Source organism: Calidris pugnax, unplaced genomic scaffold, assembly GCF_001431845.1.
Source record: "Calidris pugnax isolate Ruff unplaced genomic scaffold, ASM143184v1 scaffold246, whole genome shotgun sequence".
NCBI classification, from domain to species: Eukaryota; Metazoa; Chordata; class Aves; order Charadriiformes; family Scolopacidae; genus Calidris; species Calidris pugnax.
The window spans coordinates 396,413-408,507 of record NW_015090989.1 but is presented as its reverse complement, the minus strand read 5'-3'; the positions used below and the strand labels follow the sequence as shown (position 1 = coordinate 408,507).

General features: G+C 37.6%; 1 protein-coding gene across 7 annotated transcripts in view; it reads left to right on the top strand.

Annotated features, from left to right (window-relative positions):
• The window catches only part of DMD (dystrophin), a 1,195,780-nt gene that overhangs the window by 796,197 nt on the left and 387,488 nt on the right, over positions 1 to 12,095 (top strand). For all 7 annotated transcript variants that reach the window (XM_014954058.1, XM_014954055.1, XM_014954053.1 and 4 more), the window contains one exon: positions 9,532 to 9,633. In XM_014954058.1, the coding sequence (XP_014809544.1) occupies positions 9,532 to 9,633 (102 nt within the window). The remainder of the gene's footprint in view (positions 1 to 9,531; positions 9,634 to 12,095) is intronic.

Genomic DNA, 12,095 nt, shown 5'->3' with positions numbered 1-12,095 from the left:
CTAAAGAAGCTTCAAACTGTCTCTGGGTGTAATATTTATACCTGTTCAGCACCATAGTGATCACTTGCATATATTTAAAATAACATATTGTGTTCATTTTTGGCAGATAAAAATAAGCCATCCTTGAAAAATTAAATAACTTTATTCTTAAAAATAACTTGTATTTGGATTTGTCCTTGATAAGCTTTGAATGATAATAGGAGAGCTGTCAACCCTTGTCAATCACTTCATTATAGACTCGACAACCTCTACTTAGAATATAACAGAAGAGCATGGCTGAGGAGCAGCAAACCTAAATGTAGACAAATAAAAGAAAATTCACCCACATGAGAGAATGAAAGCGCTGACTGGACATAGCCGTATTTTTCCTTCCATCAGCCTTCGTTTGTCAGTGTCTGCTTGACAAGCTAGGCCAGATAAGTCAGGTTTTAACTCTTTATTGATTCTTTTACCTTTTCATTTGACTAACATCCTCCTAAATTAGTAGTTTTTATATGCAATAAGAGGTAATATAGTTCGTCCACATGAGCACATAAGGAATATGTACCCCAGAGATTTAACTCCCTGTATTCTGACGTGTCTCTGATTTGGCAAAAGGTTGAACTGTGAAAATTTCTGATGATGAAAAATTGTTTGATTATTTAAACTACTTCTATTTTCAATGCATTATTAAGATCAGCAGCAAATGTCAATTTAATCAACTCATAGAACATAGAGCTTGATATTCTATGCATAAATCAATTATCGCTCTTTCCAGGAATCTTTTTATGGGACTTTGAGGAGCAACCTGTTTTCTTTGTGAGCTTTGAGCACTTAGATTTTAAATAGTCTGTATCCAAACCTGTATTCCAAGTGCAAGAATATTACACTATGTTAGCTGCAAATGGATTGTGAAAATGTTGCAAAACTTTCTCAATGAGTAATCCTTGTAAATTGTTTAATTTGTAATAGACTTTGCAGCCTTAGGAATGGACTGCATTGTGCCTTGGGGAAGGAAAGATTTTTTTGAAAGGCGATCAAGTATTTGATGTGTGGTAGTCTTTTTCTAGGAAATAATGGATGACTAGTAAATTAAGATGTGATTTTGTTCTTGAAAGTGTAAGTTGTGGGGTGGGTCGCTGGGAAGTTAGTGAGCTTTTACTTCAGCTTTGTTTTTTGGTTTCCTATTTATACTATTAATAACACCTCGGGTACTGTTCAGAGTCCCGAAGAAAAGTGTGGTTAATATAAATGAGCAAATAAATATAGGAGGGAACTTACAGAAATGACAGAGCAGTTTACCAAGTCTCTATTGTAGCCAATACCACAACTATAGCTTGCTTCAGTGTAGTTAGGCTTTCAGAGATAGCATATTTCCTCTCATATTCAGAAAATACAGTTTTCTATGTTCTCACTGTTTGAGTGCCACCACCCAGCATGCGAATATAACTTAATCATTCACAGTTGCAAACCTGGAAAGGAGTAAACTGCATATTTTCCAAACTATAGGAAGGTAAATTTCATTTATTGAAATCTACCCCTGCTTCTGCAGCTGAAACAACATACTGGGAGCAGTCTTCACAATATTTTCCAGTAATATATATGCCACTGTATCTATTGGAAGACAAGCTGCAGAAACATATCTTCATGAATATTCTTTTTAAATGATGTATTAAAGAATCATACCAGAAGATGGGCATATCTGAGAACACGTTACAATCAACAAAACAATGTTAGAACAGTAATAGATTTTGATTCATTTCTAATTTACTTTTGTAGCCAGAAACTCATCAGAAAATAATCCTTTATTTACTAAACTTGAAAAGAGGAGCAAAATTTGCACGTAAGCCCTGGCCTAAGAGAGAGTAAAGAAGCGACAAAGAATTAGATGGAAAAAAAATAATTAATGCCTCCTTCCCAAGTTAAATGATTCTTAATTTGGTTTATTGAATATAACTGTCATTATTTATGAGAGAGAAGAAATTCTGATTTCTTTCTTAGCTGCTTACAATTAAAATTAAAAAAAAATGACTCAATACTTTTATAATGATGACCATACTTCACTTGCCAACCAAAATGTTTATGGTGGTAATCCTACTGTGTTGATCTAAGTAACTTTTCTTCCTTTAAAGCTGCCATCCTTCAGCATCTAAAAGAGCACATAACTAAGAGAGAGCTTTTAAAATTATTGAGATTACCCTTATTTTCTCGTAAGAAATTTTCATTATGTTGTTCTGCCAAGTTTCCTCCTTTTGTGTCAGTTCTCCTGGGTTTGTTATTGCCTCTTTTGTATTATGTACTGGAACTAAGACAGGATCTGCAGTCTAGGTGGAACAGAAGCAGCCGTTTCATCCTGTGTCCTGTCCAGCCTCAAAATAAAATGTTCTGAATCCAATCTTAAAGAATCCTTACTGGGCCTTTTCACAGTCCAACTGGGTGATTAACTGTGCTTTATCGGTATATGACCACCACAACCAAATTCTTTTTGTATGCCGTATCTGCAGCTCATGTCTTTACAGCTAATAATTTCATCTATCTTTAGTACCTCCAGGAAATTTCCTTTTCAGGACTGACAGCTGCAATGGATAGATACTGATTTCTCTGTGTGGGGAAAAGATTACTGTATTTTGTCTCCTCTAGATGTAAAAAGTTAGCTCACAAATTTCCGATAGCCAACAGGAAAATGTGCTTTGGGAAAAAAACATTCTTTCACTCTGTAAAGTGGTGGGGATTGCTATTTCAGGCATTCTGTTTACATGGTTTAAGTTTTGAGACCTTCTTAGTTCAATTTCATTACAGAGGATTTCCTTTTTCTTTTTTTTTTTTTAATTTTCCTCTTTCAATATAAAAGATATTGCAGGGGGTGGACCTATGGAAAACACCACCAAGTCTTAATAGACACAGTGTCTGCATATTTTATGAACTCTACAAAAGCTGCACTTGTAGGTTTAGAAAGTAGTTATGAACTCTAAAATTGAATTGTTGCATGAGTAGTAGGAAGAGGTCCTTCCTGTAGTGCTCTTTTCAGTGAAATAAATTGTTTCTCCTCTAAAGTATCTCAAAAATTTTTCACATGGGTCAAGAACTATAGTCATATCAATTTTCCAGTCTCTCATTAAAATCAGATGGCTGCCTTTTGCACATTTTATTTTAAAAAGCTGGAGGAGTCTCACAATATTCTTTTCCTCATTTTGATAGCTTCTAACACTGCTTTGGGATCATACTTTGGGTGTCACACATCTAAAAGAAGAGTCAATTAAGGTAATGGAGGAAGCAATGGTTATTTTATTTACTCATTAAAATGACACTTTTAGAGGCAGGTGCATAAAATTGCTTGTCCACTAGTTACAGAATATTTTTAGTTATAAAGCAGTTTTACACTAAGCTTCTACTTAGGCCGCTAATGGAATGGTCTTTAAATTTAATTACTTAATAGTTCACAGAGCATTTTCTTTCTATATAGAGATAAGTAAAATATTCAGGAAGTTATCAAACCTTTTCATCTGTTATGTAGAAAAGACCAGAGGTACAAGCTTGTCTCTCCTTGAGATTTATCAAGACTGATTAGTCTTTGTTCAAGAAGCTTAAATACTGGCAACTGCATTTTTCCCCCCAGTTGATTAGGTCCCACCTCAAGATGGCCACAGAACTGTTATAGCATTGTCTTGGATGTATTCTAATAGTATAGTATACATATCTAAAGTGAACACCAAGAATGCCATTGACTTTACTGTCTGACCTGGTGTCATGATCTGATGCTTGCTGTGGTAAAGCTGAACTTTGTGCTTTAATTAAGTCTTCTCTGACCATTCTTTGTGGTCGTTCAGCTTGTTAGTCACCTCCATGAATGGGATGTGCAAAGCCAAAAGCAAAGCAAAAGAATAAATGAAGTCCTTTATTTAGAACAAGAATTCTTGAAGATGGGAATATATTTGTTTTTCTATCCACTTTCTTTACTCGTGAAGAAAAAATGAGGCACTTGAAATCTCACCATTTATTTATAGCTTTTTTTTCCTTAACATACCTGTAATAATAACCTGTGAGATAGGTGTGAATATTTCAGTGAGCCTTGCTGGAGCTTCTTGTGTAAACAAATAAGAAAACCCACCTCAGAGAATTCTGGTTACAAGTTACACTCTCCCCCATCTAAACGACGAGAAAAACAATAATTAAATGTAATTTTATGTTATCAAGTTAAATATAATTGGGGATTTATATCTGATTATTTCAAAATAATCTTTTTGAAATGAAATGCCTCCAAATTATTTTAGATTTCAAATTAAGTGTATGTGCTTGTTAAATATCACTGCTTTGTCTCGATCAGTAAAGTGAAGAGAAATTGTTTACTGCTCTTTTCCTGTGAATAAATTTTCTTCTTTAATCTTCATTTAATGTGCCATCTTGTTAAAAAGAGGTCATGACTTCTAAAACAATTCACATATTAGTTTCAAAGTTATATATTTTTATTTGAAGGTTGTAATTAAGTTTCCGTTTTTGCATTGCAGGTTTAATCACCCTGAGCTTCCCCTCCTGTCCCTGCAGACAATGTCCCATGGAGATAATCTCATTGGGAAATTTATCCCAAAAGTTTTACCAGCGTTACCAGAGAACATTAATCAGTGCTTGTGATTCTTAATATAGAGAAAGACAGAGTCTGAAATGATGCAGATAGTTTTATAGATAGTTCTCTGGGCCTCCTAGTATATGTGCAGCATATGTCAAACAGCCTGTCCGTGTCTGCTAGGAGAGTTACTGTCTCTTGAAATAACATATGCCAAGCCATCAAACTTTCTCTTCCATTGGCATACACACCAGAGGTTTAGTCAATATATTGGTTTCAGCTAGGGAGTATGAATTTTTGAAGTTCTAAGCTATATCAACAGACTTTCCTAGTCCAGATGGGACTGTACACAAGTCCCTGCCACTTTTGCAGCCTGTTAATTTGCTCAGCAGGTTGAACTGACATGTTGTTGGAAATGCAGAAGTCAATGTGGTTTATTCAGCGGTGGGCTTTCATCAGTTCGGATGCACCGTTTTAACACCACTGAAAATTCATAGATGGTACATCATGGGAAAAAAGGTGGCCTGCCTGATTCTTGCTGTTTATACATGTTTGAGAAACAGCAGCTTCCAATGATAATGTATTTTAACTTGCCATATGTGTGAAAAGTTTAATTAGCATATTCATCACCCAGCCCAGAAGTAGCATTACGATTCCTTTCACAGGCGGTTCATAAATCGTGTGATTCCAGTAGTCAGCTCTGTCTCCTGGAGACAGTGCTGTATCCACCCTACAGGCCTCCTCCCACAGCAAGCAAAGCAAGTGAGGCAGAGGAGTCCATGATCTTCAGTCAAGACTTCTAAAAAACGATGGCTTTGGTATTCTCTAAAAACTGTTGGGACACAAGCACAGATGACTCCTATTAGCTTTAGTACCGGTCTGTGTGATCAAGAGCAGACGTCAGGCCTTGCTCTGGGGGTATGCTGTTCTCCTGGATGCTGCACAGGCTAGATAATAACTGCAGTCTCTTTGTTGCAAGTGAACCATTGGAGGCCATGTTACGGTCGTTACCCTTTTGTTCTCTTTGGGAACTGAATGATGGAGCAGCATCCTGAAACTACTCTCTTGCCTGTTGACCCATATTAATAGGGCGTCACCTAGCAAATGGATTTGAAATTGCTGGAAACTTGCTCACTGGGCAGAATTCATCAAGGGGCTATCCCATTAGGCAGAGAATTGGGAAAAGAGCTCCCTCAAAGTTACTGCAGTGATTTAATGTCAGGTGTGCACTTATTTCAAATAATTTTGTGAGGCTTTCAGATGATGTTGGAATTAATGTGCAACAATCTAAAAAGAGTTCAGCAGGGTCCAAATGAATGACAAGATATTGAGAACCTCTTTTTTCCTGTGGAGTCTTATCCCTATTCTTATTTCCACATAAATCTCAAATGAAGTGTCATGCTGTATTGGATAGAGTTGCACAGACCATTTTTGTTTAGGTCAAGGCCATTGATTTTGAAAGATCAGACAACACAAGATTAGTTCATGTAACTCCAGAGAATTGTAGAGCAGAAGGAATTGGTGATTTAACAGCTAAATACATTATATTTCTGTTACCTGGCTATGGAAAATTACACCTGTATTCTCTCCATAAAGAACAAATAGCTTTTGAATCCAGAAAGAATAATGTTTATATAATGTGTAGAAATGGGATATCTTAGTTTTTATGTGTTCTGTATACAAGTATTAGCATGAAATAATGACAATGAAAAGGATTGTCAAATGTTTTCTTCTTTTCTGCAGACTGTGGAGTTGCATGGTAACATCAGTCATTCATTTTGCTTTTTTTTTTCCTTTTTCTCTGAATTTTAAAAGGTAAATTAGCCTATTTATATGTATGTATATGGTAAATCATGATTCAAATTTCAATAGAGAAGGTAGAGTACCAATAAAAACTGAACAGCCAAACTTTGTTACAGCTACAGGAATAGTAGTAGTAGCCGAGTAGTAAATCTGGTTAAGAATAGTCCTTTTAATTGGTCTGGAGTGGCTTTCCTAGCCAGGTTCTTCTGGGTTTGAATTTTCAGTTCCTGGTGGTGGAACTTGACTGTTACTGTTAACGGCTGTTACTCTAAACCTAGTCAGATTGAAATACATGACAAAGCTTAAGAGAGCATACTGGAAGAGCCTTCGTTTTTCCTCAAGTCCAGGAAACGTGAAGGGGAAGCGGTGAAGGTGATGGGAGGGACCACTAAGTGCTTTAGTTGGCTTCCTCCTTGTGACAGCTGAGGGGGGTCTGCAGGGCCAGCTGCCTGTGGGCCAGGGCCATTGGTGGGCTCCCCCTGAGGGGCCTTCTGGGCAGGGCCTGGCAGCTTGGGCCCATCCTGCAGCCCAGGCAGGAGCAGGGCAGCTGGGGCCACTAGGACAGCTCTGGGCATCAGGCACCTCCTTGGGAATGGGACATGAGCCCAGCTTGGCAGGGCCCATGGCCAGGTAGGGCTGTGGGGAGCTGGAGACCAGCCCCACTGTGGAGTTGGCGGGACATGGGCCGATGGCCCTGGGGGGCTGATGTGGGGAGGTTGAAGGGAGCCCCAAGGGGCAGGGCAGGGGCAGGCAGGGCTGGGGTGGTGCCTTCAGGGCCTGGGACTGTGTTAGGTGCTCTCCTAAAGAGTGCCCTTCATGCTGGTTACAGGCTAAAAAAAACCACCTGGCTTGTGTGCTCCCAGCCCAGTCCACAGTGGAAACTGAAGTCCAGTGAGTGGGGAAGATTGAGAGATCCACATCCATGCTGCAGGTTAAGCCCTCAGTTATAAGTGCACCAGTAGTGATCTTGATATGTAATGTGGTTTTCCTGCTGCAGAATATTTAATGATACTTGATGCTGTTATAAAGTAAGGATTTGAGATGGGCAGAATAACACAACACAAAATATTACAGAATCACAGAATGATATGGGGTTGGAAGGGGTCTCTGGAGATCTAGTCCAACCCCCCTGCCAAAGCAGGTTCACCTAGAGCAAATTGCACAGGAACTTGTCCAGGCAGGTTTTAAACGTCTCCAGAGATTGAGACTTTACCACCTCTCGGGGCAGCCCATTCCAGTGCTCTGCCACCCTCAAAGTGAAGAAGCTCCTCCTCATATTTAGGTGGAACTTCTTATGTACAAGTTTGTTTCCATTTCCTCTTATCCTGTCACTGGGCACCACTGAAAAAAGACTGGTCCCATCCTCTTGACACCCTAAGCATTGATTGGAACCCCCTCAAACTTCTCCAGACTAGAAAGACCCAAGTACCTCAGCCTTTCGTCATAAGAGAGTTGCTCCAGGTCCCTATTTATCTTTGTGGTCCTCTGCTGTATCCTCTCCAGCAGTTGCCTGTCCTTCTTGAGCTGGGGAGCCCAGAAGTGGACACAGTACTCCAGATGGGGCCTCACCAGGGCAGAGTAGAGGGTAGGATGACCTCCCTTGACCTGCTGGTCACACTCTTCCTGATGCACCCCAGGATGCCTTTGGCCTTCTCGGCCACAAGGGCACATTGCTGGCTCATGGCCATCCTTTTGTCCACCAGGACTCCCAGTCTTTTTCCCCAGAGCTGCTCTCCAGCACATCAGCCTCCAACCTGTACTGGTGCAGTGTATTGGGAAAATACTGCAGATGGCTTAGTTTTTGAAAAAAACAAACTAAACAAGCAAATATTAAAGTGTTTATTTTTCATCAAGATAGGCAGAAAATTATCTTTTTCATTAGCACTTCTTGATGATTATTTTTCTTTATATGGTGAGTAGGGAAGTAGAAACCTAACCTAGTATTGAAACAGAAAGGAAATAGGACTCTAATGAAGGTTTGATCAACAGGTTGATAAACTCCTACTCCCCCATATCCCAATCTGGGTGCACTTTGCTTTTCAGTGCTCATTCTCTATGAATCCTCACAGTTATATCTCATTAATAATGAAATGTGCAATAAAAAGCAATTAAATGCAAACATGTTTCAAACATTGGTGCAAGAAATCAGACAAGCTTTAATTCAGTTGATTTGATATCGATAAATAATATTTGAAAAGGAAAACAGGAGATGATAGTGAATTTGTCACCACTTTATTTTTACTGGTTGTCCATAAACTTTTGTAAGTAAAATTATAGGCAGCAAGGCAGCAGTGTAGACATGTTTTTCTATGTTGAGCTGAAACAGAGGAGCAAAATGTCCCCTTTCTGAGGCTAATGTTTTATGACACAGATTCAACAAGTTTATTGCAGCACAGAATATAGCAAATTTCTGCCAATGAAATGATGTGTCGGATCAAATAGTGACAAGCCTGGCACACAGTCTTGTCTGCTGTCATGTTAACAATAACTGAGATTGTGGACAGAAAATCAAGTTGGAGAGTCATTGGATAGTCTGCAGTATTGGTTAGGACAAGGTAATCAAGCCATAAAATAGGTGGGAGAAGAGTGGAGAGAGGAGAGGAAAACAAAACCAAACCAACCAGTTAATTTTAATAGCTCAGATAACTCTGGGATTGTTGGTTTTGGTTTGGGGTTTTACTAGATAAGTACTAGTTTACTACTAGTAATAGTAGGTTTCTATTAATATTTTTAATCTTCCTAAATAAAGTCTTATTATTGCTTCTTATGATAAGTTTTTAAAGCCATGTACTGAAGGAGCAAAATGTTTACCAGTGCAGTTTTAATCTGCTGGTAATGTAAAACAGACAAAAGGACAGAGCTGTTTAAATGAGATTTCTCATGCTTGTGTTCCCCAGTATGTATTTGTGTTAATTTTGTAATAATTTTATTGAAATCTTCAGGATGAAGGGGCCTATTGCTGTGTATTTTATTAGCATTACTCTCTTCCATCCCTCTTTGCTTTTGTTTTCTCTGGTGACCTTCTTTGTCCTTAGCTGCTACTACCACCCATAAGTTTTCCCAGAAACCCAATCCTGAGCAGAAAATAGTCTAGTGGTGGTTTACAGCCTCCAATGGAGCTTTAGGATTTTTCAGTCTTATTGTTTATGCTACAGTTAATCTACACTGCATGTATTTTTATTTTTCAGGAAACTGAAGCAGCAGTGCAGGCTAAACAGCCGAATGTGGACGAGGTTTTGTCTAAAGGGTGTCATTTATATAAGGAAAAACCAACCACTCATCCAGTAAAGGTAATGAAGCAACCTTTAGCAATATCCATTACTGTGTAATGGGTTATGCTTCCCCTGTTGTACACTTGTCCTTGATGTGCTCTGTTTAAAATCAATGAAAGAACTTGGCAAATGGCATTTGTTCTGTTCTGTGACAGCAGAGCCAGGAAAAATGGAATGTTCCCAGCTAGAAATTTTTTGCATGTTGTGATGGGAATATCCTTTTTGTCAATTAAGGTTGTTCTACCTATTCAAGAGTAATCCACGTTGAAAGCAAATGTAATTTTTGGTGCCTGATTAATGGCATCACATACCATGTTTTTAAACTCCCTTATTTTGAATTTTGCTTTCAGAAATTTTGTCAATTTAAAAATGAACGTATTTTCTAGAAAAAGCAAGAGTCAAATCTCAAAGAGGGCCCTTTGCTTTAAAATTTTTCCATTGTGAAGGAAAGATGACATGGCAATATAGCACTTTCACATTCAGTTTCTGTGCCAAAATCAATGTAGAATCACACAGAATCACAAGAATGACTTTGTTTTGGAGCAGACAATACATTGTTAAGAAGGCTAATGCCTCCCAACACTTCTCTTCTAGAAAAGTGCTATAGAATCCTTTTCCCTGGCATAGAAATTTGTTTGAAGTGGATAATTTGCACTCATTTTCCTAAAGAATACGTAGACCTTCATTGAGACTAGAGTATCATTCATTATCCTGTAGAATCTTGAAGCAGAAAATCACCAGCAAGCAGCCTCCCATATGTGGTTCAGTTTCTTTTGGAGTGGGTGACCCAACTAGTAAGGTCACTACCATATCAACCAGAGCTTGATCTGACTTCTGGTTTATAACTGCTAATGAAGTGTCCATGAATGTGATGATTAAGAGTTCCCAGAAACTGTAATAGTGGCTTATTGATTAGACTAAGTATCTATTGCAACTGTTTCTGACTGGGCAGACACAGTAAACTTTGTCTTTGTATTTAGAGCTTTTCCAAACCTACAGCGCTCCATACCTTCATTTAACAGGAAAAGATTTTAGGATGTCTGTAGGTGACCTCTACAGTGAATTTCTTGGTTTTTTCCATCTCTACTTAGTCACTATACTTGGAGTACTATTTTTTCTCCAGAATTTCCTCTAAATTACTTATAAATCTCACCAGCAAATCTCCATTCACAGGAGCATATGAATACACTTATCTCCACTTTAGAAATTAATACTTATTTAAGAATAATTTGGTTTCTTTTATTCTTTCCTGAACAGAAATCTTTAATAGTTATTTTCCCCTTTAGTATCTATGCTTTTTTTTTTTTTTTAATGATCAGTTAGTAATAAAACGCTGAAAGAGCTGAACTCAGGGTGACTTAAAAGTAGCGTGCTAATGAGGGTAGACAGAAACAAAGCTTTTGACTCTGTTGGCCATTTTTCTTGTTGGGAACTGACATATGTCATCTACACTCTGAATGGATGATGGACCAAAAATCACTCTGCAATAATTTCATTTACTCATTTCATATAACTTCAGCTGCAGTCTTAAGAGTTCTTACTCCACGTTTTAACAAGCAAAGCACTTGAAACAACAAAAAACTAGAGGTTTTGGCTTTCTTGATTTTTGTAATTGCATATTTGCAGAATGAATGCTGGCATTTTCAAGAAGAAATGGTACTTGTTTTGTGTATCACTGATAGAAGTATAACTGATATGAAACGATTTCTTGAGGCCAAACTTCTGACATAGAAAAAAGGATATCTGTGTCTGTTTCTTTTAAGTATTCACATCAAAGACATTGAAAATGGCCAATTTCTGCCAAATTTATTTAAATAAATAAATATTACGTATTTAGTATATAATAATTATAAATAAATATTATTTTAATATTTGTAATATTAAATAAAGATTATGATGTTCCTTGAGTTGTAGTTTTGACAATGATATTATAAGATGTGTCTGTGAGGAAATTAGTAGCTACTTGTGGAGTAGTAGTATTTAATTTCTAGTCCCTCTTTAATTGCATTTTACTTTTTAAAATTACATTCTGTAGTTCGGTTAATTGAATGACCTGTGAAGTTAATTTGTTGTTCACTGTCTGTCTTGTACAGTAAGTCATAAAAGTGAATATATGTTAGTCCAACTGTCAGGACTGTTGAATTGCTTTCTTGATGATGCAGGTTTCCTTAAGTTTGCACCCATTTATACTGAGTTGGTGTCTTGTCATCGTTCTTTGTGAGTAACTTCCAACACTGTCTGCTACTAAAAATGTTCCAATATAAACTTTTCAGCAAATGCCAGAATCATTTTCCACACAAAGGTATTTCATGGAAGCAGAAATAATTTGTACTCAGATTAAGGTGTTTTCGAGAAGATATTTAGGAAGGTTGCAAAGTTAATTTTACAAAATTCTTTAATTAAAGCTGCTGTCGTGGCCTTTGTCTACATTGAGCCCTGCCTAATTCAGTATAGGATCTGGATAGCACTCACACTGCTAG